General features: G+C 54.2%; 1 protein-coding gene and 2 long non-coding RNA genes across 4 annotated transcripts in view; 1 reads left to right on the forward strand and 2 right to left on the reverse strand.

Annotated features, from left to right (window-relative positions):
* DAB2IP (DAB2 interacting protein) overlaps nucleotides 1-27559 on the forward strand; it is a 212314-nt gene that overhangs the window by 166 nt on the left and 184589 nt on the right. The window contains exon 1 of one of the 2 annotated variants that reach the window (XM_027556164.1): nucleotides 26522-26660. The exons of the other annotated variant lie outside the window; for it this stretch is intronic. Coding sequence (XP_027411965.1) covers nucleotides 26558-26660 — 103 coding nt within the window. The 5' untranslated portion in view covers nucleotides 26522-26557. Of the gene's footprint in view, nucleotides 1-26521; nucleotides 26661-27559 lie in introns of those variants that run through there. 2 annotated transcript variants of the gene reach the window in all.
* On the reverse strand, nucleotides 3656-10255 carry LOC113901600. Its single transcript, XR_003513486.1, has 2 exons — nucleotides 9656-10255; nucleotides 3656-4604 (listed from the first exon to the last, which is right to left on the reverse strand). It is a non-coding gene; the product is annotated as an uncharacterized LOC113901600 (long non-coding RNA).
* On the reverse strand, nucleotides 17688-27411 carry LOC113901601. The gene is made up of 2 exons (XR_003513487.1): nucleotides 26869-27411; nucleotides 17688-18280 (listed from the first exon to the last, which is right to left on the reverse strand). It is a non-coding gene; the product is annotated as an uncharacterized LOC113901601 (long non-coding RNA).

The following is a 27559-nucleotide window of genomic DNA, read 5'->3' on the forward strand; positions in this document are numbered from 1 at the left end:
AAGACCAGAGCGCCAGCAAAGTGGCAGAGTGCTGCTCAGGGAGACTTTCTCTGTTTGCTGCGGGAATCCAGGAATGCGAGTTCAAGCGGGGAGGAAGATGGGCACTGCCTGGTGTGGGGACCTGTGGGTCACGGGTGCCGGTGGTTGCGGGGCACAGAGCTGACGGGTCCCCGGAGCCGGCGTTCCTTGGGACCAAGCATCGGCGGGGTTGGGGGAGGGAGCGGGAGTTTCGGCCGCTTCTGTTTTGCTCCTGGAGCAGAAGGAAAGGAAGGAAGTTTGCAGCCCCCTGCCTGTCTGCCTCACTCGAGGTCGTCCCCAGGCCTGCTGGTTGCAGTGGGGGATTTAATTAGTGAGATCCTGCAGATAAATATAGATGGACCAGGCAAGAGGAACGCAGTCTGTAATTAAAGCCAGGCTGCAAGCATTCCCCGGTCTGCAGAGCCCCAGGGGCTGCCCCCGGGAGCGCCCCTGCCGCAGCCTCCCTGCAAACCCTGGGCAGATTGTTGCGCGAAAGTTGCTTGGGACAGAGCCCTTGTTAGGAGCTGGTGGCAAGGAACTTGTACATTTCCCAATGGATCAGCCATGGCAGTTTCTGCAGGCTGGGGGCTCCAGGGTTGCAGGGGTCTAAGACCCAGATTGCTCAGCCTGGTCAGGCTGTGCACTTTTGGTTAGGATGCCGGTGGTGGGGCGGGGGTGTGTGGGGGGGTGGGGGGGGCACTCTGGCCATCTCTGCGATGCGGGAAGATGGGAAGCAGGAGGGTGGGAGGGTGGCTGAGGGACTGAGGAGGGCTAGGCTGGGGGGACGTAGGTTTTAAGGCTGTGTAAGGAGGGGGCCCTGTTGGCCTCGGAGAGGGGAGCTAGTCAAGAGAGGCATCACTCCAGCTAGGATCAGCCTTTTGGGGACCTAGATCGTCCTGGGCCTATGGTTCCTGTTAAGAAAACTGTGTGCTTCTCCCCCTGGACCCCCACCCCCACCTCAGCCAGACCTGGCTGCAAGGCACAGATTCAAGGCCAAATTTCCTCCCTCCTGCCGGCTCCAGTTCTTTCCAGGGAGAGGGGCTCTTGCCATGTTTGGAGCTGCACCCCTCAGGGGAGCTTGGCGCCACCTAGCCTGGCCTAGCCCGCGGGCCTGGCATCTTCGAGAGGTCGGGTGGCCAGTGGATGCCTGTCAAGTGACCTCCACGTGCCAGGCTCTATGTCAGGGTCAGGGGTGCAGGAAGAGAGAACTCAAACCTAAGAAACAGTTTGTGATTAGTGAATGGAAAGAGGAAAGAGAGAGTGAGGGAGCAAGGGAGGGAGAAGAGGGAGATGGTGCCTTGGCCCTCGAAGAGCTCCTGGCCTCCAATGGGAGACAAATGATATGAGGCTGGATTCTGAGTGATGAGTTCCTGGGAGGGAGGTGGAGCAGACAGTCTGGAGTGTGGGACAGGCCTGCCTGTCCGCAGAGGTGCCCACCTGAACTTGGCAGGGGGACATCTAGATGCTACCCCATGGAGGGCACAGACCCCTGTCTGGGGGACCAACCCAGAGCCAGGCAAGGCTCCAGATCCCTCTGTCTCCCTACCTGGAACTCACTGGTGTCTCAGAAACCCACAGCCTCCACCTGCTGTCCCACGGGTTTGCTAGCAGCAGTCCTGGGGCAGGGTAAGTCCGGGGCCCCTGGAAACGGAGACTGCTCGCACCATAACCGAAGGGCCCATGCGTCAGCTCCTTGTCCTCCCTTGTCGTGGGAGCCTGTGGTTGGCCTTCTGGAAGCTGGGCAGGCAGTGAGGTGCCTGGGATCTGAGGGGAAAAGACAAGGGGACACGGGACAGTTCCTCAGGAAAGTGATGAGCAGGAATGGAGGGGAGCCCAAGAAGTCCTTGGGAGTGGCCCCAAGCTGAAGGGGCCATCCTGGCCAGGTCTTACAGTTATTCATCTAACAAACACTACTTTCAGATCCTGAACTAGGTTTTGGGGTTGGAGAGACAAGTCAAACCTTGTCTCTGCCTTTGTGACACTCCCAGGCTAGTCTGGGAGAGAGGTAAGCACTGATGGGGAAGGCCAAGGCCCCGAGGAATCCTTAACCCCACACTTGGAGTCCAGGAAGGCTTCCTGGAGGAGGTGACTCCCCCACCAAAGAAGTGGATGACTCCTTCTTTTGTGAAACAATTTCTTCACCTGGCTTCTGGGATAGGCCACCCTCCTGATTTTCTCCCATCTATCTCCCAGTCTTTTTTTCTGGTTCCTTCTCTTGGACCCTTCAGTCTCCCTGTTAACCACAAGGTCCCTTCAGCAAGGTTGATCTTTTCTGCCTCCCTCTGTGATCTGACTCTTCAGTCCTCATCCCCTGACTCTATAGGTTCCAGTGACACTGCTCTGTCCTTTCTCACACTCACCAAACTAGTTAATGCCCTCAGGGCCTTTGCATATGCTATATCCTTTGCCGGGAATCTTTTTCCTCTCTTTCTTCATTGAGCTAAATTCCTCCTCCTCCTCCCAGTCTCCAGTGAGAGTCACTTCCTCAGAGAGGCCCTCCTTCGATCACGTTAAAGTGAAGTGAAGTGAATTCTCTCAGTCGTGTCCAACTCTTTGTGACCCCGTGGACTGTAGCCTACCAGGCTTCTCCATCCATGGGATTCTCCAGGCAAGAATACTGGAGTGGGTTACCATTTCCTTCTCCAGGGGATCTTCCCGACCCAGGGATCGAACCCGGGTCTCCTGCATTGGAGGCAGACGCTTTAACCTCTGAGCCACCAAGCAAATCACACACGTTACTCTGTCAAATTAGAGCCCATCCTCCTACCCTCTCTTTTCCTTTATAGGACTGGTTCCTAGTCACACATGGGCTTTCCTTATGGCTCAGCTGGTGAAGAATCCGCCTGCAATGCAGGAGACCCAGGTTCTATTCCTGGGAAGATTAAACTGGAGCAGGGAAAGGTTACTCACTCCAGTATTCTGGCCTGGAGAATTCCATGGACCGTATAGTCCATGGGGTCGCAAAGAGTCGAACACAAAGTGAGCGATTTTCACTTTCATTTTCAGTCTCCTAGTTGCTCGACACCTTATGGTATGTGTATGTGTTTAACCTCTGTCCCCAACTCATCTCTAAGTGTACTGACAGCTGTTATCCCCAGAGCATGGCTCTCTGCCTGGCCTGTAGTGAGAATCCAACAAATGCTTGTGAACGAGTGAGTGAGCAGATGATTCGGTTGGCTCAGCCAGGGAGGTGAGAAAAGACATTCCAGGCAGAGAGAACCTCGGGGGGTTCTCTGACACTTCTGGTGAGAGTGATGCTTCTGGTCAAGGGATGGTGAGTTGAGCTCCTTGGGGACCCAGGATGGGGACAGGGTGGGGAGAGGCACAGCTGAAGGAAGGGCTCTGGGCTGCCCTTCTCTTCTTCAAGCAGAGCAAGACTTTCTTCCATTTGGTGGATATCCTGAGCTCTGATTCCATTCACCAGGTGTTCAGGGGCTGAGAGGAGTTTGGCCGCATCCCTAGCCGCTGACTCTGATGTTCTGGAGGCCTCGGAACATTCAGGGTATCTTAGCAGACAGGGCTGAGTAGAGCCCCATAGGGTGTCCTGAGACGTGGGACCTTAGAACAAGATCCTTAGGACAATGTCCTTAGAACAAGGTCATTGAGGGCTCAGACCACAGCTGGGACGAGCAGCACACACAGGAGCAGAGATTTCTTTAATACAACAATCAGGGGCAGGAGGGCAAGGGCTTGGAGCCTGCACACTAACCCTAGCAGAGCCCTTCATGGAGGGGGCTCAGTTTCCCCAAGGGTAAATCGGGGTGAGGACCAGACAAGATCTGACTGACTCCCTCTGGCAAGGGCCTTTCAGAGCTGCATGGAAAGGCCAACCTAGAGAAGCAAAGCACAATACTTCCTTCTCATGTCCTCTGATAGCCGAGGAAGGGGACGAGGGGATCACCCAGTCACTGACTTGACTCCCACTCAAGACCCTGAGATCCTTGCGGGCAGGCACTGTGTCTCATTTGCTGCTGTATCTCTAGGGTCCTGCACAGTGCCTGGCCCTGTGAAGGTGCTCCATATGCATTCATGGGATGAATGAATGAATGAATGAATGAGTGAATGAGCTGGATCCTGCCCTTAACTTGATCGTGCCCTCAGGCATCTTCCTCCTCTCTGGGCTTCTGGTTCCTTAACTGCCTGATGAGGGTACTGTCCTCCACACCCCCGACTGTTTCCAGCTCTGACCATCTAAGAGTCTAATTCTGACTCAGCACTTGGCACCCTCTTGCCTCCCTGCGGCCTGAGCCACATCCATCCCGGGTGGCCTGGACTGAGTCCCTGCTCCTTGTTCAAACTCAGATTCTTCGTCCGACAAATGGACAGACTCAGCGCTGCCCTGCCTGTGTCCTGGGTTGACTGGGGTCTCCACAGGGGTGATTGAGATGAAACCACAAGAGGCTGGACACCTGTTGGGGGGAGTTTATGATTCATGGGTGAGGGAGCTGGGCTCAGACAGACGGTCAGGATAAAAGCTCAGGAAAGGGCTGGTTGCTCTGGCAACCCTGGGGGTGGAACAGACAGCTCAGAACCTTCAGTTTCTTCTGATGATAACCGCCAAAGGACTTCGGCTCCAGCTGGGGGCCCTGCAAAGAGGCAGATGGAGGTGATTTTGTAAACTTCCAGGTACAGCAGGTACCATAACCAGTCCCATTTATTGAGCACCTGCTGCACGCCGTCCCCCCTCCCCAGGCAAGGTCTTTTAGGTACACTGCCTACTTGAATCCTTACAACAGTAGGCTGATATTATAGCTCCATTTTCCAGATGAGGAAACTGAGGCTCAGGGAAGGGACGTGATACCAAGACCTAAGAACAAGGTCAGTGATTTAATCCAGGTTGCCACAGAGCCCGGGGGCTCCAAGAGCCATCTCTATGCCAAAGCTGCCACCCAAAATCCTGTCTACCCAGGAGTGTTTGTTAGAGCCATTCAGGGGACGAGTGTGAGAGGGCACGAGCCACCACCGAAGGCGCTGTCAGCTCAGCTGGGGACAGTGAGTGCAGGAGCCACTGTAATGGGAGGGGGTCAGTCTAAAGAGAGGGCTATTTTGGGCTGGAAGCTGTCAGGGAGCTTGATGTCACCACTCCCTGGCCCTTCCCCCGTGAGAGGGGCAAACTGAAGATGTCATAAGAGACATGCCTCAGCTGGTAGCAAATAGAAAATAACCATAAAACAGCAGCTATGTAGCCGGCCACATGCCTCACATTCACCATCTCGCTTCCCCTTCCCCTGACCCTGCGAGGCTGGTGTTGTCCTTCTCATGTTGAAGATAAGGCAACAAGTCCAGAGAGGCTGAGTGACTCACCCAGAATCACACAGCGAGGGAGTGGCAGAGCTGAGAGTCCTGTGGGTCTGTCCCACACAGAGCCCGTGCTCTGGAGCAGTACCCACTAGCCCCTTCTCTGAGGCTCCTGTGTGGGTGGATCCTTGGGAAGATGGGTGCTGTTCAGACCTGCGTTCCACCTCTCACGGGCAAGGGAGGGCCTGGGGCCTCCTCCCGGTTCTGCCACTCAGCTTACTCAACGGCAAGCCTCAGTTTCCCCAGCTGTCAGGCCACCCAGACTCCCTGGGGTAGGGAAGGGAGGACAACCCGGGATTCCTTCCATCTTGCTCTACGGCTCTGCTGTGGACTGGCTGACTGGGCCTCTGGCGACCAGGAAGGAACAGGAGAGGCTACATCCCCACTTGAGGTCCTTTCACAGGTGGAGGAGTCAGGCCAGAGAGGCAGAGTGGGGATCCCATTTCCTGAGCTCTGGCTACGTGTCCAGCTCTGTGCTAAGAGTCCACATGCAATCATCGGTTCCTCACACAGGAAGGAATAGCCCCACTGCTCAGATGTGGCAATTGAGGTTTGGAAGAGCCCAAGGCCACAAGTTAGTGGAAGTACTCATAATTCAAACCCAGGGCTCCTAGATGCCTGTGCTTCTGCCCATTACTCTGGGCTGCCTCTCGGGTATCCTGGCCCTGGTCCGCAGCCCTTCTGTGTGTCCAGAAGAGCCTCAGTCCTGCTGGCCAGCCTCGCCTGGGCCTCTGACCTTCTCCAGCTGGGCAGGTGGAAGAGGGGAGGAGCCCCCCTCCTTGCCCCAGAGGATGCTGGGAAGAGGCAAAATCAGGAAGAAGAGTCAATAAAAGAAGAACAATGAGGCCGGACAGGGAGGGGCTTAAATCTTGGATGCCCCCACACCCCAGCAGCTGGCTTCACAAGAAGGCCAGGGGGAATGGCCTAAGGAAGGTGGGAGGAATCAGGCCGGCAGAGCAGGAGGAAGTGCAGGGAAGAGGAGCTGCTGTCTGCATGGTGAGGGGCTCCTGGTGGGAGAAGGGGGGAGAGGCAGACTCCGGGTGTTTAGGAAGCAAAGACATTTCACCCTGGGCCCCCCACAGGGGCCTGGGCTTCCATGCTGCTGCACCTCCCCCAGGTCTGGGCCACGTGGCTCATGCGGGAGGACCAGGGTGGTGCCCAGGCGGTGCCTTGTGGTACCCAGGTACAGATCCTTGTTGAATCACTCAGCAGCAGGGACCGTTCCCCTAAGCTTCCCTCCCACCTGGTATATTATTTCTTGGCACATGTTAATTTCCATTTTATGGATGAAGAAACAGGCACAAAGAGGTGAGATCACTAACCCAAGTGTCGGTCTTGTGAGTAATGGGCCCTAACTTATCCCCAGGCTGCTGGACCGTGGCTCTGGGCCCCCCTTATACCGAGAAGGCTGGTGGGCCTTTTCCATGAGGCCCAGTGTGTCCCAGCACCCTCACACTGGCTGTCCTCCCAAATGGACCACTGGGTGCTCTGAGACCCTCCTTGGTTCCCACTGCCCAGCCCGTTCTTCCTACTGTGGGTATGCCCTGGGCTCCTGACCCCACCTCAGGCCTTCAGAAGCTAGAGCTATGATCCTCCCAGCTGGATTTCCTCCCAAGAGGTCATCTCAGAAGCCCTGGGAGACTAGAGCAAACAGAAAATGGCCCCAAGTGAACAGAGACTCAGGAGAGGGTCTTTGGGGGTCCTCCTGCCCACCCCCCACTACATGGTACAGAGATGAGGGCCTCAGAGAGGAGGAACCAGAACCCCTCAAGGGCCATTCTACTTCCTAAGTGGTCCTGAGCTCTGCCCTGACTATCCACCTTCTGCCGCCATCTCAGGCCACGCCCCATTTGGGACTCTTAGATAGCTGCCTTGTCCCCTCCTGGGGATCCCCATCTCCACCTGTCCCCCAAACTCATCCTCTGTGTGCAGCTAAAGGGGCCACTCTCAGGCATCTGAAAGTCACACAGGGCACTCCACTGCAGCAGGAGAGAGTCTAAACTCATTACCATGGCATCAAGGCTGTCCACCATCTGACCCTTGGATGACACCTCTGCCCTAGTCTCCAGCACACCCCTCTTTCTCTCCACTCCCTCATGATCAATTCATCTCACTTTGTATGTGCCATCCTCACCTTTGTGTGCTCCTCCCTCACCTTTGCACTTGTTCATGCCCCTTGCCTGGAACCCTACTCTATCTCAACTCTTCCCACTACTTCTCCCCCAATCTGGCCACTCTTACTCAGCCTGAGGTCTCAGTCTGGGTAACCTGGGTGTCACCTCCTCCAGGAAGGCTTCCCTGACCATCTTGCTTGACCTTCCAGGCACCCATGTGCTGACAGGATAGTACAGTGCCTTTACTTCCCTGCCTGTCTTCATCTCTCAGCTGTGAGCTGCTCTACGCACCAGACTGAAAAGTTGGAGGCTGAGAGGGTGGTGTGAGAAAAGAGGGCAGGATGGCCTGGTGTCTGGCCTGTGTGGCAGGAATGTTGCTGTCTACGTGGAGAGGGGGACCTGGGTGGAAGAGCAGATTCTGGGCGGGAGGGCGAGTGATGTTCTGGGCTTGCTGTATCTGAAGGGCCTGCAGGGCCATCCAGGGGTTTTCTGTAGAAGAGTCTGTGACCTTCTACAGAAGGAGATGTGACCTCCACAGAGGCGCCAGCTCCAGGGTGGAGGATGGCAGCATCAGGGGCTTTCCCAGCTGCGACAGTACCCCTCCCTTTCTTTAGGCTTTCTAAAATCTTCACTCACCTTCCCAGCCAAGGTGCTGCCACCTCCTCCAGGAAGCCAGCCCTGACCAACCAGGCTTAGGCTTCTCTGTTCTTTCCTTGACTGTCCCCTCCTGGTCCTCTAGTCTCAGGACATCTCACGGGCTATGTATGTCTTGGAAGTCTTCAAGGATTGGCCACACCCCCTTGTCTCTTGTAGACTCCACGTACCCCCCCATAAGGATCGATACACAGAGACAATGCCAGTGTGGCCAGGAGCCCCGCCCCCTCCCCTGGACGGAGTCAGATTCCCCGCAGTCTCAGCCAGGCAGATTCTGGGAAAACCAAACAGAAGCCTAGAGAGCTTCGGGTCAGATTGACACAGGCGAGCAGTGGGGAGGCAGGCAAGGGGAGGGTACATTTCTGTCCAATCTGGAAGTGTCTGCCTGGATGGCTGGGTCTTCGCAACCCCAGGCCTGAGGCATTCCAGCCGGTGACCTACATCCCAGCGTGCCTCTGTGCATGCGTGCGTGTGTGTCCGTGTGCATGTGTGTGCACATGCACAGGAATGCGTGTAGAGGACACGAGCACCTCGCCAATAGGATGGAGCGCCTGCCTCTCGGCTGGCTGTAAGTGATCTTATGAGGCTGCGAGCCCAACACTCCCACCCTGGGGTCCACAGACTCGGCACCAGAATGAGGGGTTGCTGGGTTCCAGAAAAACCAGCTCAGGGCACACAGTTCCTGAAATGGCTGGGGTGCCTGTCTCCCCCAGCCCCCCAGCCCCCACCCCACCTCTGCCCTGGGCTCTCTCTCTCCCTTGACCCAAATCTCAGATAAATGTCCTCCCCCCGCCTTAGCTAACGTGGAATGTGAGGCATGGAGAACAGGGCAGTGGAGGGAGGGGACCCAGAGCACGGCTGAACCAGGAGGTGGCGGGACACCCTGGAGGAGGCACTGTGCGCTCTGGCCTCCTGAAGCCCAGGCTGCCAAATTCAGGGTCGTACTCAGGAGCCCTCCGGAGCTGTCCCAGGTCCGTCCCTGGTTTTCTTCCTGGTACCTGGTACCCCCGTCCCCAACACCTGCCTGGGAAGGGAGAGTAGAGACCCTCTGTCCTGGTGAGACTGTTCTTGATCAAGCGGCTGTATTAACTCCATGGCCTAGAAGTCAAGGCACCTAGGAGGGTGCCTGCTCTGAGATCCTTCAGTCTCCTTTGGCCGACTCTATGGTGGACTGAGTTGGGGTATCTATACCCTAGCTTCTGGGGCTCTTTTCCCAGACTGGGCCTCTGACTTGGAGACAATGGACAGCACCTGTCTCCTGCTGGGCCCACCTGCTCCAGCCCTGCCCCCTCCCCCACCTGGCCTCATTCAGTTGCACAGACTCTGGGCTGAGGCTCCAGCTCCAGAAGCTTCCCCAGGCCCCTCCCAGGCCCACTGATGTTGGTGCTTCAGCTCTGACTCCTTCGCTCAGCTCCCTGTTGAGGACAGGTGGCTCTGGGGTCTGCATCCCCCTCTCTCTGCCTGCCTGGGGACCCCCTGATCAGCCCCTCCACCAGCCCCCTTCTCCAACTTCACATCTCACCCCCTCAGTGCCCCCAGCCTGCTCAGCTCCCTCAGGGCAGCTCCCTCACCTCCCACACTGTCCTCTGCACCATTCCCTGCTCCAGACTGCTCGACCAAGGCTGCCAGTGGAGCCCCGAATGCAGGATGTCCTCCACAGGCGCTGGCTTGCTGCTCCTCTGGGCTGAAAGGCCCTGGTGGTGGTGGGGGGGGCGGGTTGCTCAGAGTGGGTGGCTCAGGGCAGGGTCACTCGACTGGTAGCCTGTCTGAGTCAGATCCCTGACCCTTACCAGGCGGTATGTAGCTTCAGGAAAATTGCATAACTTCCCCCAGCTTCAGTTTTCCCTGTCTGTGCGATGGGCTGATTACGCCAGCCCTGTCTACAGGTTACAGGGAAGAGTAAATACTTAGAAAACAGTCCTTCGACACGTTCAGACAGAGTTATTATTACTGGGTTTGTGACTGTTTGAATCTTTCACTACCCGCAAGCACGTGACCGTCATGCCCCTCCCCACCCACCTCTCTGGTCCCTTCTCAGTCTTCTGCGCAGGCTCCTCTTCTTCCTCCTGTGGCCAAGCCACCCAGATGCCCAACCACGACTCCTCCCTCTCACCACAGTCTCCACCCCTTCCTCACATCTGTGGTCTCCATCTCCCCCCACCCCTGCCCTCCTGTGGCCTGGTTCATGCCCCTACCCCCACCCCCATAGCCAGCCCCACCCCAGGCCTCCTGCCTTACCCTCTGCCTCCAGGCCCCAGCCCCCCAGACCAGGGGACTCTCTGCAAAGTGCTCCCAGTACCCCTCATCTTCCTCTGCTCCCTGTCACACGGGTATCAACCTATCCCTGAGCCCCAGCACATTTTGTTTATATTTGTTAAATGAATGACCCCATATAAGCCATAAAGGGCTCCTCTGATCAATGCAACACATGGCAGGTATTAAAGAGCATCGGAGCTCACTCTCCCGGGGTGTCCTCTTGCCCCCAGGAAGAGGGAGGAGACATGGGCTGATCGTGGTCATCCGGAGGGTTCTAATCCCTCCGGGTTGTCATCGCACCAGCCTCACCCCTAGGGATTTGGACTCAATTAGTCTAGAGGGGTTTGATTCCTGGGTTGGGAAGATGCCCTGGAGGACGGAACAGCTACCCACTCTAGTATTCTTGCCTGGAGAGTTCTATGGACAGAGGAACCTGACAGGCTACAGTTCATGGGGTCGGAAAGAGTCGGACACGACTAAGTGACTTTCACTTACACTTTTTTCACTTTTTCTGTCTACAGCAAGGCTTGGGCATTGGAGTATTTAAACTTTTCCCCTCCCTTCCTCCTCTCCTCCACCCCCACCAGGGGGTGGAGGGGCAACCACTGAGACTGGGGGAGGAAGGCGCTGGAGCCTGGGGGTCTTCTTTCTCTGCACATGCTTGCGTATGTGCATGCTAAGTCACTTCAGTCGTGCCCAACTCTTTAGCAACCCCATGGACTGTAGCCTGCCAGGTTCTCTGTCCATTGATTCCTCAGGCAAGGCTACTGGAGTGGATTGCCATTTCCTCCTTCAGGGGACCTTCCCGACCCAGGGATGGAAACTGCATCTCGTAAGTCTCCTGCATTGAAAGGCAGGCTCTTCACCACTAGGGCCACCTGGGAAGCCCCTGCCCATGTTTACGTCTCTTAGTTCAAGCTGAGCACTTCTCTAGGCTAGCTCACCGTCAGCCCTGGAGGTCCAGGAAGGCAGAAGGCTGAGTCCCTGTCTTCAGGGAAGAGCTCAGGGCAGGGGCCCAAAGCTACAGTGACGTCCCAGGGCAGGCAGGCTGGAGAGGCCAGCAGGGGAGAGGCTAAGCTTAAAGGTAACCAGGGATTGGCCTATGGAAGGAGGTAGTGAGCAGGCTGGGGATGAGTCCACTGGAGACTTTTGAGCAATTTGGTGAGGCTGGGCCCCCAAATCCAGATGAGAGGGGTAGGGGAGTAGCCTGGAGAGGTTAGGGGTCCAGGCTCAGGGGCTTGGTTTCATCCTGCGTCCCAGGGAGCCATGAAGGGGTTCCAGCACGGGAGGGATGCAGTTGTGCTGTTTCCCTTGAATTTCTAAGAACCAAAACCACACCTCTGCTCAACTCAGTGCCCGCCTCTGAGCCAGCTCAGCTGAGTTTGGCTGACTGTCTAGTCAGGAGGTCATAGCCCCAGTAGGAGAAGCCTAGTTCAGGGGTAAAGAAGCTGCCTGCGATGCAGGAGACATGGGTTCGATCCCTGGGTCGGGAATATCCCCTGGAGAAGGAAATGGCACCCCACTTCAGTATTCTTGCCTGGGAAATCCCATGGACAGAGAGGAGCCTGGCGGGCTACAGTCCATGGGGTCGCAAGAGTCAGACATGACTTAGTGACTGAACAACAACAACAACAATCCTTTTCCAGTAGGAGAAGTGGGGGGTTGAGAAGCTGGGAAGAGCCCCCAGCAGGAGAGAGAGGCCAAGAAGGCCAGGAACCAAGAGGGCAGCAGCTCTGCTGGGACCGCCTAAACAGGTCTCCCAGGTTTCCTAAACAGACCTACTTAGCCTCTGGTTTCCTAAACCTCGGGCTTCAGGAGTCTCCCTTCCCAAGGTCCTCAGCAGCCCAGTGTGAGCTCAACTTCTAGGAAGAAGTCAGAGGACAATCTAATCCTGTTCTTCTTGGCCCCAAGAGTAGATGGTTCTCCACCTGAGATTGGCCAGATTGGTGGGAACCTCAACTAGGTAAACCAGCCAGAAAGGGAACAAGGGATGGGAGGGAGAGTACACAGCTCGTCGAGCTCTTGCTGGAAAACCTACCCCCATCTTACAGAGGGGAAAACTGAGGCCCTGAGATGTTTCACAATTTAACCCACACTGCTAGGAAATGGCAGAGCAAGATTGGATCCCTGGTTCTGCTGGCTTTGTGAGTCTGCACTGAGTCCCAAGTTACCTAGTCCTGTGCCAGGAAGAGGCAGAAGGGAAGGGGCCTGGGGTCCCTATTCACCTGGTCCGCTCATTGCATGTAAGTGTGTGTGTGTGTGTGTGTGTGTGTGTGTGCACGCATTGTCACTTCAGTCATCTCCGACTCTTTGCAACCCCATGGACTATAGCCAGCCAGGCTCCTCTGTCCATGGAATTCTCCAGGCCAGAATACTGGAATGGGTTGCCATGCCCTCTTCCAGGGGATCTTCCCAACTCAGGGGTTGAACCCAGGTCTCATACACGTCCTGCATTGGCAGGCAGGTTCTTTACCACTAGCGCCACCTGGGAAGCCCCTACTCATTGCATAGATGTGCAAACTGAAGACCAAAGCTGGCAGTGGCTGCCAATCAGGGACGCGAGGAATTGGGATGAGGGAGTCAGAGCTGGCTACTGGGAGTGGGCAGCATGGGGTGTAGGAGAAGCGGGGGGCTGGTGTAGGCAGCAGAGGAGGGTCCCAACAGGTGGGAGGGGCTGGAAAGAAATGAGATTTAGGTAAGTAGAGGTCAGCAGGGAGGACGCTCCAGCAACAGGAACAGACGGAGCAAGGGTTCAGAGATGGAAATGAGTGTCTGGAGTCGTCCAGCCTCAGCCTGGGGGTGTGACTGGCTGGAAGGCTGAGTCACAGCTGAGGACACGGGGTGAGGAGGCTGTATCCTCAGGCGGGGTTTCTCAACCTGGGTACTATTGATCTGTGGGGCCAGAGAACTCTGTCGTGGGAACCAACCTGTGCGTTGGCAGGTGTTGAGCAGCATCCCTGGCCTCTACACTCCAGGTGCCAATAGCATACCCGCCCCCAACCCCCAGCCCATGTCATGACCACCAGAAATGTCTCCAGACATTGCAAAATGTTCCTTGCAGGATAAAATTGCCTCCAGTTAAGAATCACTGTCCTGGAAGCTCCGGTAGCTCAGCTGGTGAAGAATCCACCTGCAATGCAGGAGACCCTGGTTCAATTCTTGAGTCAGGAAGATCCCCTGGAGAAGGGATAGACTACCCACTCCAGTATTCTTGGGCTTCTCTGGTGGCTCAGCTGGTAAAGAATCCGCCTGCAATGCAGGAGACCTGGGTTGGGAAGATCCCCTGGAGGAGGACATGGCAACCCACTCCAGTATTCTCACCTGGAGAATCCGAATGGACAGAGGAACCCGGTGGGCTGCAGTCCATGGGCTCGCAAAGAGTTGGACACAACTGAGCAACTAAAAACAGCCACACAGCACAGTCCCAGAGTCAGCAGGAGCCAAGGAAGGGGAGGGACAGGGTCCAAAGCTGCTGTCAGAAATGGTCTGTCCTCCAGCCCAGTCACCAGCCTCTCACTGCCCTCTCCACGCCTCTCCCTTCCCCTGACCTGGGCTCCCGGAGTGCCAGGAAAACCTCCAGCAAGGCGGTGCAGGGCTGAGGGTCTAGCTGAGTGGTGGAACAAAAGAGCTTGTGTTTGGGGAAGAAAACTCCTCCCGCTCTCCCACCTCGGTGTGATCAGGCCACGAGGGGCTGCTAGGCTGGGCCAGGCGCTTGCCTGAGCTGGGATCTGGGTAGAAGGTGCTGGGTTGGGGAGGGGAAGCTGACCTGCGTGAGATCTTGTTCACAAACAGGCCCTGAAATCAAAGCATCCCAGCCAGTGGAGATGGGATCGAAACTCGTCCTGACCCTTGGTCCAGCGGGGGTGAAGGGGTCAAGGGCTGCCCTCTCGGGCGGGGGCCAGGCCAGGGCGGAACAGCCCAAAGCCTCTCCTCCCTTCTGTCCACGTGCTCTATCTCTGAGGGAGCCCAGGATGCAGGGAGTGTGCTGAGGGAGGGTGGGGGTGGGAAGGTGACAAAGGAGAGGGAAGTGTGCACACACACCCTCAACCGTGCGCAGCCAGACGGAGGAGCTTCTGTAACGATGTCTGGCCTCCCTATCTGGCCTGCTTCATTGCTCCACTGGCTCCCCGTGACCCTTGGGATCAAGGCTACAGCCCCTGGTCAGCCCTTCCAGGACACCAATCTCACCCCACCTCCCATGACTCCCAAATCCACCTCTCTTCTGGGCCTGGAATGCCCATCTCCTGCCCACTGGCAGTGGCTTCCATGCTGCTGTAACTCCTATTCACGCATTGGTGCCCCTTTGGTCACCACAGCCTCCAGGAAGCCTTCCTGGCTCCAGCGACTGAGTGCCTGAGGGCACTGGTGGCAACTGTCACTCCAGCGTGCAGCGGACTCTGTGTGTGAAGTCGGGCCATTCCCCCGGAAGCCTCAGGCCCAGAACAGAAAGCTGGTAACTGGTGAGCATTTGTTGAAGGAAGGAGGGAGTGGGGGAGGGATTAAAAATCACATGTTTTTAGAAAAGCGAGAGAGGAAACAATGGGCAGAGCTGGGCTGAGAGAGGAGTAGCCTGTCCTTCTGGCCAATGTGTCAGGACAGACTGACCCCATGGGTCTCTGGGGAGAAGCCGGGAACATTTCTCTGTGCTGAGACTCCTGGAAAGCTTCCCTGAGGGGCAGGGGCTTGGGCACAGCCTGGCTTTGCTGACGGGCGCCTTTCCGATTTGCCCCATGATGCTACCAACAAGGCAGAACAGGGGTTCAGGGGGTCGGGAGCTTGCAGGAGGGCGTTTTGCGGCCCACCCAGCATTTTGGGTATCACCAGCCATCAGCGGATCCCAGATTCCTTGGTTATAACCTCAGAGCTGAGACACTCTGCCCAGGCCAGTGGTTTTCCAACTGTGTCTGAGAAGATGCCCAGAGGGTGCCAAACAGGAGAGACCCCGGTTGCCCTAACACAGCTCTGCCCAGAGCAGCTTCGCTTTCACCTGGTGTAAAACGTGGGCTTCACCTGACTTTTTTTTTTCGTTTGAAATGAAGGTTCTGTAGCTCAGGCAGTTTAGAAAGAACCCTCCTCCTTCTGGAGCAGATAAGGCCAGGGAGGGCTTAGAGAGGAGTGCAATGACAGGGCCATGTGGATTTCCTGGCCTTTCCCACCGCAGAACCACAGGGCCCTCTGCTGAAAGCATAAACATGAGTGAATGAACAGGAATCTGGAAGCAGGCTTTGTTTGGTAATGTGGGATGACAGCGAAGGACGCTTGGTTTCTGGGGCGAGGGGTGGGGGAGGGGGAAGAGGAACTTCCCCAAAGCGGGAAGCAGAGCTGGGTGGCCCGTTACTGCGAACTTATTCTACATGATACCAGCCTGCGTCTGGAGCTGTTCAAAGACACTGCACAGAGTTCAGGTTTTAGCCAGAGCAGCACTGGGTAAAGAATTGGAATCTCAAGGTTCAAGCCCCAACGCCTCCACTTACTCACTGTGTTGACCTTGGCCAAATCAACCCTCTCTTGGGACTCAGTTTCTTCCTCAACAAAATGGGACTCACAACACTCCTCTGCCCCCCTGTTGCGTGAGGGGTAAATGAGAGCATAGAGTCAAGGTTGAACTATTCCTGGGGGGGCTCAGATTCTTCTTTATCTGTGAACTTAAAGTTCACCATCTAACGTCTGCATCCCACCTATGCCCTTTACTAGCTGGGCGACTTGGGGCAAATTTTGTAGCCTCTGTGTCTTAGCTTTCCCATCCCTAAATGGGAATAAGAGTAGCACCTGCCTGCCTCACGGGATGTAATGAGTTAATACATGTAAAGCATCAAGAATGGGGCTGCCTAAGGGTTCGTTATCAATATTTGTGTTCAAGTAACAGCAGAGGTCTTGCAGAGGAGAGATCCCAGAAATGCAGTACCAGAATGAAGAAGATAATGAATGGACGCAAGGAAAATCCAGGTTCTCCCGGGGAATGCCTTGTGGTCCTAATTCAGCCCAGCCCTCACCTGCCGGTGGTGTCTTCCAGGGGTTCCTCTTATCTGGGAGCCCCCCTGCACCTCCCTCTCTCTGGGCCTCTCCCCACGTTTTTCTGCAAGCAGGCAGAGGTAGATTCCATTTCACCCCTAGATGACTTTGGGTGATAAAGAAGTAACTTCAGCCTCCTTGAATCGAATCTTCTCTCCAGAACATGTAACAAACCTGGAAATTGGAATTGCCCTGGAGCTGATTATTCTAGGAGGGCACCTCCTGGCATTAAAACTAAATTAGATCAAGGTACCTCTGTTATTAGCAAAATAATTCCCTGCGATTAGAGAGTGCAGCTATGAATCCTGATGGCAGATGAACTTCAGGTGACTTACTTGAGACAAATAACTGTGCAAAAATCACAGGCTCATCTAATCACTTCTCCATAGCGTTGCAGTCGGGTAATTATGCTAATGGCTATAAGAAATCACCTTCTTCGGTCTGGGATTGGGAGGGCTGGAGACAGAAGCGTGTGTGGCGGATATTACATGCTCCAAGCTGGAGAGGTTGGGAGTCACGCTTGGTTCCAAAACTGGTCCTTTCTGGGGAGCTGGTTTGGTTCCTTGTCGATTGGAACACAGTCAGGAAGGCAGTGGCTTCATTGTCCACCTCTTTTCAGGTCATCTTCATATGAGAAATTGAATTTATCTAAGTTCCACTGGTGGGCATGATAATTCCAAGAAGCAATTTAAACGATGAAAGCTCGGGACTTCTGTGTTAATTCGACTCACACATGTGCATTTGTGCCCTGGCAGGATCTAGGCACGGGCAGGGGGAATGCCAACACTGGAGAGAGTGTCTGGCATTTTCTGAACACAATCTCTTGTCCCATTAGCCACTTAAGAGAGGCAGTATTGTCCCCATTTTAGAGACAGAGGAACAGAAGCTCAGAGACAAGCAATGACGCACCAGAGGTGCTACTGCTATTAACTAGAGGAGATGACCACTCCCTTCTACCCAGAGGGGTCTGAGGGCTTTCTGGAAGTGTGGACACAGTACACAGTGGAGGGAATTGTAGGCAGAGAAACAGTTGATCAAAACCCCCAGAGGTGGGAGATTAAAAGGGGGCGGGTGTGTTCAAGGCTGGGAGGTGGGGTTGGGAGAGCCACTGAAGATCAGACAAGAGAGGGTCCCAAATGACCAACTGATGGTTGGACAATGGGGAGCCGCAGCAGGTGTTTGAGCAAGAGTGGGATAATGTGGACTCTGAGAAGTACCTGGGCCACAGCGTGGGGGACCCCTCCATGAACCGCTGGTAGAGAGGGGGTCAGAAGGGGATGAGGTAAATAACAGGTAATTTTTTAGTATATCACAAATACAGCGTAGGACACATACTAAAAAATTATTCATTGTTTATTTGAAAGTCACATTTAATTGACTGTTTTGTATTTCATCTGGCAATCCTATCCCCAGCTGGGTTCTGGGCACCAGATGTTTCCTCTTCCTGGTATAACTTTCCCCACTGGACATGCAGCCTGGCGAACTCCTACGCACCCTTTGAGGGCCCGCATTCCCAATTACTGCTGTGGCAACATTTATCAGACACTATTATTGTTACTTTTTTATGTTATCGTTCTAATATCTGTCTTTCCTCTCAGCAGCCAGCCTTACTGACTGCATAAGAAAAAAAAAAAAAAAAGGCCAGGCAGGACTGTGTTTAGATCCTGACACTCTCCCCACCCCAAATTGCCTCCAATCTCCACTTCTGTCTCAGGAGGAGTTGGCCTCCGCTCCCAAAACCCTCCTTGTTCCCTAGAGTATGGCTCACCTTTCTCACTGGCGGCTTCAAAGTCACAGTCTCTTCTGGGTCATTCCACCAGCCGGGACACACAGCAAGTTCTCCTAGGCACAAGGTGGGTTCCCCAGGCAGCAGGCTCTGAGACATATTAGGATGTAGGAGGTCCAGCAGGGCCTGCTGGTGGAAGGGCCTAGGCAGGGCAGGAGAGGGAGAAGTTGAGTGGCTATACAGTCTGAGAGCAGATCTCAGCATCCCCTGTGGAGGTCTGGGAAGGCCCAGGAGCAGGGCTGGCCTTCCAGAACTGTCCTGAGTAGTGTCAAGGGGCTGGGAGTTTATGTACCTGGGGTGACTGGCCACTAGACAGGAAGGAAGGGCACCCTGGGAAGGGGCATCACCTCCAGGGTGGTGGCTCATTTCAGCAGAGGCCACCCCCAAAGAGGGCCCTCTTGCAGCAGCCTCGTTACACCTGGAGGAGTGAAGCCTCTCTTCTCAAAGAGGGGTGTGTTACAAATCATGGTGTCCACCCCCTCCCAACCCAAACTGTTCCTCTTTGCAGTCACCCAATCTCTTGTCTTCCCTCTGAAGAGCTATCTACCCCATTCCTCACTCCCAGTCAACCCTCCTCTGACTATGCTCTTCGAAGCCTCCAGGCTGCGCCCTTTAAATCTACCTTCCTCCCCCAGATGGAGGGATTTTTGTAAAATTCAAGCATTGGCTGTCCCTCCCTTACTTAATGGACATGAATTTGAGCAAACTCCAGGAGATGGTGAAGGACAGGGAAGCCAGGCGTGCTGCAGTCCATGGGGTCACAAAGAGTTGGACACGACTGAGCGACTGAACAGCTCCTACTTAAGACCTCCCAGGAGCTGCCTGAAGTCACTGCTTCTGGGTGTGGTGCTCAGGGCTCCCCCTGACCCAGCTCTGCCCTGTTTCCTGACCCCCTCCAACCTGCTTGATCAGAACCCCTGGCTCGCTGGGCCAGGCCGGCTCAGACGGCCGTGCTTTGGCAGAAGCTGTTTCCTCTCCACCTGGTTAACTTCTCTCTCTGCTCCGTCAAGACACTCTCAGAAGTCACCTCCTTGGAAGACTTTCCCCTGGCCTCCCCTCTGGCGCATGAGGATGGCATCAGGGCCCTGACAACCACTCACCTGCCTCAATCATGAGCACATGGGCTCAGCACCCAGGGGTGCTCCAGAGGCCCAGGCAGTGTTGTTACCTGTCTCTTACTCTGCACACGAGAGCAGCCCACTATTCTGTTGATCTGTGCCCTCAGCACCAAGCCCAGAGCCGGGCACAGAGGGAGACCAAGTGACATGGACTCTGGCGCCCAGGGAATCTGAGAACTGCAGGGGTGGGTGTGAGGAAACTGACAGAATCAAAGGCAGAATCAAAGCACTGGGGGCTGATTAAACTCAGGCAGGGCTGCACCCACCCCACTCCCCAGACAGGCTTGTCCTGGGAACCAGAGCTCCTCCCGTTCAGTGTAATTCAGTGTCTGACTGCAGCTGCATTCTCTGTGCATATTTGATTTGCAAACACCTCTGAGCTTGAAGCGAGGTTTGCATGTTTTACTGTTAGTCTTTCGTGACCCTCAGGGCCCGCACACACTGGATCAGAGCTTTGCTCTGCTCCCTTCTCTCCCTCTCCATTCATGTCATCCTTGCCCTGGGGGTGCCTGTGGACCTGGGTGTTCAATCTAGTGATACTTCAGTCTCTGTGGTTTTGAATCTCACTTCCGTCATTGAGTGAGGTCCCCTCACCCCAGGAGGCAATTGTCATTGGTTAGTTTCCTTGACTATAAAGTGGTTGTGTCGCCTCATAGGCTCTGTGTGCTCAGTTTGCTTTGCGACCCTTCGGAGGTGTAGCCCGCCAGGCTCCTCTGTCCATGGGATTTGTCAGGCAAGAATAATAGAGCAGATTGCCATTTCCTCTTCCAGGAGGTCTCCCCGACCCAGGGATGGAACCCGCATCTCTTATGTCTCCTGCATTGCAAGTGGATTCTTTACCACTGAGCCATCAGGGAAGCCTATGGAGATTTGGACACACATGAGTTCAAGGACAGGCGTTGTATTTCCATGCTGTGTGATGTTCTGACAGTTGCTTAAACTCTCCGAGCATCCTCAGAGGTGGCTGTACTCCCACTTGTGTGCGTATCAGTGGGCAGAGGTGTAGAAACTTCTGACAATGAACAGTGCCCAACAATGATAAACAGAGTCCAGTGCTGGAGGTGCGCAAGCAGACTTGGGTTCACTCATTCATTCAACAAACACTCACGGAGCACCTACTATGTGCCAGGGCCTTTGCTAGAGGTGGGGAGTGAGTGAAAGTTGCTCAGTTGTCTTTGTGACCCCATGGACTACACAGTCCGTGGAATTCTCCAGGCCAGAGTACTGGAGTGGGTGGCCTTTCCCTTCTCCAGGGGATCTTCCCAACCCAGGGATCGAACCCAGGTCTCCCGCATTGCAGGCAGATTCTTTACCAGCTGAGCCACTGGGGAAGTCCAAGAATAATGGAGTGGGTAGCCTATTTTTTCTCCAATGGATCTTCCCGGCCCAGGAATTTAAGTGGGGTCTCCTGCACTGCAGGCGGTTCTTTACCAGCTGAGCTATGGAGGGGTACAATAAGGAATAAAACCAGGTGTGATCCCTGTGCTCAGGGACATCCGGCCCTGGGAGGCCGATACATTCATCCAGTGGTCACATAATGGAGGTACAGTCACCAAATGCAATAAACACCATGAAAGACAGTGACTTGTGCCACGGAAGTATAGTGTGCAGAACCGGAAAAGGCTTGCCTGAGGCTGGGGAACCAAGGCTGCCGTGGAAGAAATAACTGAGGCAGGATGGGAGGGGACAAAGGAAAGTGGTCCACAGCAGGGAGCCTTGAGTGTGTAAAGGCTGCATAATGGGAAGGAACATCACATATTTGGGGGCTCAGAAGCTGACTGGGGGGCTAAAGGCAGAGAGGGAGAGGGGAGACAGCAAGAAGGGAGATGGAGGAATGAGCAGGGCCAGACCACCCAGGGCCTGGTAGACCACATGAAGGCATCACGAAATCACTGAAAGCTTCCAAGCAGGGGTGGGATGATGGTGGATAGGATTGGATTTGAGCTTTAAAAACCTCAGAGGGCAGACCTGTAGGGAGGGGGCAATGGGGAGAGGGCCCAGGTGGAGGAAGGGAACCAGTTCAGTTCTTCCAAAGCTCAGGCAAGAGATGACAGCCAGTACCTGGACTAGCCTGGAAATAACCATTTGGGAATCACCAGCACAAGGACAGCAGTTGAAGCCAGGGGCCTGGATGCAGCTGAAATTGCCCGTGAAAGAGAGTCTGGAAGGATGAGAGGGAAGCAGACAATCTCCAACTGCAGCTTTTGTAGCCTAGTAATGTGAGGCAGCCAAGGAGAGGAAGACATGACCAAAGAGCTAGGACAAAAGCTGGGAGAGGATGTTGAGATGGAAGGGACCAGAGGGTGAAGTCTGGCCAAGAGATCAGGTGAGATCAAGATAGACGAGTGTCCTTTGGAGTCACCATCAAGGAGGTCATCAGTGACCTCCCTGAGAAGCATCAGGATGGCAGACCTTGAGCCAGATGGGATTTCTGCCTCATGTGGCCATTTTCATGGGACTAAGCGCCAACAACGGCTAATGTCCATGTTATCAGGATAACGTGATATTGTCTAGTGTGATCTGGATCAAAAAGGATCAGCTCATTAGTTCAGAAAATCTCATCTGAACCTATGAAATGCACAGCATTGCTCTTTTCCGGTGACCACAAAGTCCTGTTGACTTCATATATTTGTTTTCTTGTACAACTTGTAACACTGGCCAACTCATCTTCCGGAGTCTGGACTATAAGCAATCTGCCAGCCTGTACTTTGACTTGATGGAAGCGCCCGACAAGTGGACATATGTGGATTTTGCATACAGAGTAAAGACACATTTGGTAAATCGCCTTAGACGCGTCCCTGGGGAAGGTGCTACAGGCTCCGTCGCCCCTACAGATGGAAGCTGGCAAGGAAAAGACAAGTCCAGATTGGGATCCCTGGGCTACATGTGAAAACAGATTGGAGGGGGTCGGAGTGGATGTGGGGGGCCAGGGAGGGGGTGTGTGGTTCTGAAATGCTGTACAGACCCATACCCAGAGGTAGGACAAAGGATAGGAGGAAGGACCACAGGAAGCACTGACTCAGAGCATACGTCTGACTCCTCTATCTTCTGGGTCAGCCTCCAGGTGCATGTTTTTGTTCAGAACTGGAGAACATTACCCAGGTATTTCTTTTACCAGCTCCCCACTTTCCTAGGAAACAAACGGTCCCTTCCACACTCCCCTCCAAACATCTCCTTCTTGGTCAATATTCCCATAATCACTACCTGTTCCAAAATTGGGGCCATGCATTTGGCCTCTATTACTTCGGTCAGTTTTAAGTGAAATCAATCCCAAATATTCACTGGAAGGACTGATGCTGAAGCTCCAATACTTCGGCCACCTGATGCGAAGAGCCAACTTATTGGAAAAGACTCTGATGCTGGGAAAGATTGAGGGCAGGAGGAGAAGGGGGAGCAGCAGAGGATGAGATGGTCAAATAGCATCACCGACTCAACGGACAGGAATTTGAGCAAACTCGGTGAGATAGTAGAGGAAAGCGGAGCCTTGTGTGCTGCAGTCCTTGGGGTTACAAAGAGTTGGACACGACTGAGCAAGTGAACAACATCTCACTGAATCTTTGCAAGAACCCTTGCAATAAGCCCTAGTCCTTTCCTGGTTGTGCAGAAACTGAGCTCAGAGGGATGTAATAACCTACCCTTGTTCACACAGCTGGCAAATGGCTCGGCCTGGATGTGAACCCTCTCTCTCTGACCCCAAATGTCACAAAACCTCCAAGGATGCTCCATGAAGACCAAGCAGTCAATCTATATATTGGGATTGCTTTCCTTCTGATAGTTTAGCACGACCTCTTTTATTTCTGAGTATCTGGATCCACTTACCCCTGGTAACATTCAACAGATGTTTCTGAGCCTGGGTGGGACAGCTGCAGTGGTCGCTTAGACGGGGATAATAACCCTGAGGAGTTCACAGTCAGCTGAAGGAGATGGATCCATACACAGGAGCAACAATCCACAATGTGATTAACAAGGATAGTGGGGTGCGTGGGTGCGTGGGTGCGTGCGTGGCCTGGGAACCCTCTGCCTGGGAGCCCTGAAATGCCCAGAATTGGACTGTAATAGGAGAAACAGACCTTGTCCCAGCAGAGATGGGGGAGGACTGGGCATTCCAGGAACAGTGAACAGTTTATGAAGGCATGTCAGAGGTTGGGGGTTTGGGAGACCTGATTGCATGGTGATACTTGAGTGAAGGAGTCTCAGCTGGCCGGAACTAGGGTGTGAAGGGCCCCAGTGGAGACTGGGGGGCAAGCTGTTCGTGTTCTTAAGCTCTACTGAGCACGTCATCATGAGTTAGCCTTGTGTTGAGCACTTCACAGACACGATGACCACATCACTTAAATAAGGAAACTGAAGTTCAGAGCCAGAGTGGATTTTATATTTTATATCATCATGCTTGCTCTGTATCTTTGAAAATGTTCTGAAAAGTCAAGGAAACACATGTTCTTCTTCATTCAGATCAAGAAATAAAATCTTACCAATCGGGGTGATGGCTTTTCCTGTCATCCTTCACATCTCCCTCGTCCCCAAGAGGTAAACACTTCCTGAATGGTAAGATCATGGCATCCGGTCCCGTCACTTCATGGCAAATAGATGGGGAAACAGAGGAAACAGCGGCTGACTCTATTTTTCTGGGCTCCAAAATCACTGCAGATAGTGATTGCAGCCATGAAATTAAAAGACGCTTACTCCTTGGAAGGAAAGTTATGACCAACCTAGACAGCATATTAAAAAGCAGAGACATTACTTTGTCAACAAAGGTCCGTCTGGTCAAGGCTATGGTTTTTCCAGTAGTCATGTGTGGATGTAAGAGTTGGACTATAAAGAAAGCTGAGAGCCGAAGAATTGATGCTTTTGAACTGCGGTATTGGAGAAGACTCTTGAGAGTCCCTTGGACTGCAAGGAGATCCAATCAGTCCATCCTAAAGGAGATCAGTCCTGGGTGTTCATTGGAAGGACTGATGTTGAAGCTGAAACTCCAATATTTTGGCCACCTGATGCGAAGAACGGACTCATTTGAAAAGACGCTGATGCTGGGAAAGATTGAGGGCAGGAGGAGAAGGGGATGACAGAGGATGAGATGGTTGGATGGGATCACCGATTTAATGGACATGGGTTTGGGTGGACTCCGGGAGTTGGTGATGGACAGGGAGGCCTGGCGTGCTGTGGTTCATGGGGTCTCAAAGAGTCGGACATGACTGAGCAACTGAACTGAACTGAACTGAATGGTTTCTGTGTCATTCATCTGAATTTCCTTATACTTTTAGCACATGTATGCATTCCTAGCAACAGAGAGTATCATTTTGTTTTTAATGTTTTAGAACTCTACATGAGCGAATTACACAACTTGATCTTCTGCAACTTGCTTCCTATTCCCCCACTTATGATGATTCATAAAGGAATTTCTAGTCATTTTCACTGCAGTGTAGACTTTCACTGCCCTGTCTACAATTTGTTTAAGCATTTTGTCCACTGATGAGGCTGTTTTAGCTTTCTTACTAGGATAATGTGGTTGCAGTGAGCAAAAAGTCCTCCAGATTTATCCCAGAAGCCAAGTCTCTGGGTCACTGGGTATCGAGCATCATTTCTAGATATGGTCACCTTGTCCTCCAGAGAGGTAGTACCCATTCCCCCTCTACCGGCAGTGTATCAGAGTTGTCTGTGCTGTACAACATCTTCATCAACACTTTCTGCCATCCTCCCCTTTGCTTGTTGCCAGTCTCACCAGTGTGAAATGGCACTTCCTGTGGTTCTATTTTGCATTTCCTTGACTGAGTGAGGCTGAATCTCTTTTGATATTAGACATTCATGTTTCCCCTTCTTAGAATTGCCTGTTTATGTTTTTGATTCAGTTTTCTCTTGTCTCTTTTGAAAACGGACTTGTAGATCTCTAGTTATCACGTTTCACATGTCTTCTTTTGATAAACAGAAGTTATGCTCTAATTAAATGTATGTTTTTCTTGATAGTTTGTGCTTTTTGAATCTTTAAGAAATCTTTTCCTACTAAAAAGTTTTTGCATTTAAGTTTTTAATCTACCTGGAATTGATCTTGCTTTATGCATGGTGTGAGGTAGGGATTCCATCTAATTTTCTTCCAACATGGATGTCCAATTGTTCCATAAAAACCGTTTGTACAAAAGTCTACCCTTTCACCAGTGGCTTGCAGTACCACTCTGCCACAGATGAAGTTCCATACATGTATCTATGTTTGCAGCCTCTATTCTAGCCCATTGGCCTATTTATCTATCCCTGGGCTAATATCATACAGTCTAGTTGTACCTTTTTAGACCCTTAGCACCTCCTTGAATTCAAAGAGCTAGTGGCTTCCCCTGATCAGATCCATGTCTATTCATCTTTATGTCTCTTTCATCATTCATTATATAAACATCCACATCATGCTTTTGTTTGCAAAAGCCTTCTGACACTCAATCTCTTGGGCTCCTCTTATGCAGAAGAGGAAACCGAGGTACAGAGGAGATGATCTGCCAAGGTCACACAGCCAGAAGGTGTTCTTGTAGGATTGCAGAGCCGCCCTGTCCATCCATCCATCCCATTTTGCCCAGGCTCTGAAGACCTCTATCTGATCCTCCAGCTCAGCTCATCTGGGGCAGGATTTTCACTTTTCTTTCCTTTCTCAGCAAGTCGATCCTGAGTGGTGTGTGTGTGTGTGTGTGTGTGTGTGTGTGTGCGCGCGCCCCCGCGAAATCCCACTTCCGGGAGGCTCTTCCCAGTACTGGAGACCAGTAGGGAGAGTGAGACCTAGGGTGGGCACATTTTCTGGGAAGTCTGAGGCCTGGAGTCTGCAGGAAAGTAGACCGGCGGGGTTTCGGAGTCGATCTAGTAGAGAGCCCTTTCCCTGGGCGTGCCCTTGGGACCTGGGAGCCGCCTTCAAAGAGGACGCTGGCTTCTCCCAGGAATTAGAGGCTTCCTCCCGCCCTCCCGCCCTCCCGCCTCCCGAGGCAGGAATGCGAAGGATCAGCTTTCAGCCGAGCAGCGGCTGCCGTTCCGGGGAGCTCCCGGTGCAGGCCTTTCCTGAGCTGTCGAATTAACTGGTTCTGTCTGTCCAACTGGGAGAGCAGCTCTTGATAAAAATAGCGCCCTGCCCAGCGCGACCCGCGCTCGCCGGCAGCCCGGCCGCGACAGTCCCAGGAGCCCTGGGAGCCCCGCACCAGGAGTTCCCACCCCGGGGCCTGGCCCAGGTCCCACCCCCGACGCCAAGGCCGAGGCCCCAGGGCACAGCGCTGTCCCTACAGGTGCCGCGGAGGGTGGAAGGCCCGCGGGCCGAGGAGCTGCTGAAGCCGTCCGGGATGGGAGCCGGCGGCGCGGCCTCCCACTCGCTCGCCTGGGCCTCCCTGCCGCTGCTGGGGCCTCCCGCCGGCGCCCTCTGCGAGGACACGCTTTGCTGCCGAGGTAAGACCGGGCCGGCTGCCGGAGCGCCCTTCGCTCTTCCCAGGCACTTGTTGGCGCCTCTTTCTCTTTCCCTACCGGGATCCACGGAGAAGGACGAGGGGCCGGCCCAGCGGCGGGGGACGAGGGTGGGGGTGGGGGGCGGCGAAAACAGGCGTCGGAACCCGAGCAGGGCTTGGGGAGAAGAATCAGGCGCTCTCTGCAAACTCACCTTTGATTTGAAAAAAGTCGCAGTCTCGCCACCACGTTCGAAAAGTTCTTCCCTCCCTTTGGCCTCAGTCTTCCTATCTGGAAAATGGGACAATAAAACCGTCCCGCTTTAAATTTGACTGTGATCCCGAAGGAAGTTGGGGAACCTGCTGAAACGAATCGCAAGCACATTCTGGAGATGTTTGCCCCAACTCTGCTGAGGTTGAGAATTTGTTGGTGGGAGGCCTGGACGTCCCTTCCCATTGACACAACCCCCGCCCTACCCCGACCCCACCCCGCCTCTCCCGGACCTCTGAACCTAGCATCAGTCCACAGCCACTGCGGGTGGAGATCGAAGGGAGGCGCACAGCAGAGTTTAAGGGGTCAACCGAGGGGCGAAAATCCTTGCGGGAGAGGAGGGTGAAGAGTGAAAGAGGGGTGGGTAGCTCACAAGGTTCTCGGGCTAAAGCTGGGATTAATTCCCAGGAACACCGGCCACACCGAGGGCCTCCGCAGGCTAGCCTGAGCCGGGGGAGGGGAGTAGGGGGTGTGGCCAGACCCAGATCGCGGGTGCGAGGTGGTGTGGGATGGGAGGGGGCGTGTGGCCCGGCCTCGATCCCGGGCCAAAGTGGGGACTGGGGGCTTGTGCGGAGAGCGGAGGGGATCGGCCCTGCCCAGTCCGGCCGGGGTGGGTGGTAGTAGCGGGGTCGATT

Source organism: Bos indicus x Bos taurus, chromosome 11, assembly GCF_003369695.1.
Source record: "Bos indicus x Bos taurus breed Angus x Brahman F1 hybrid chromosome 11, Bos_hybrid_MaternalHap_v2.0, whole genome shotgun sequence".
NCBI lineage: Eukaryota > Metazoa > Chordata > Mammalia > Artiodactyla > Bovidae > Bos > Bos indicus x Bos taurus.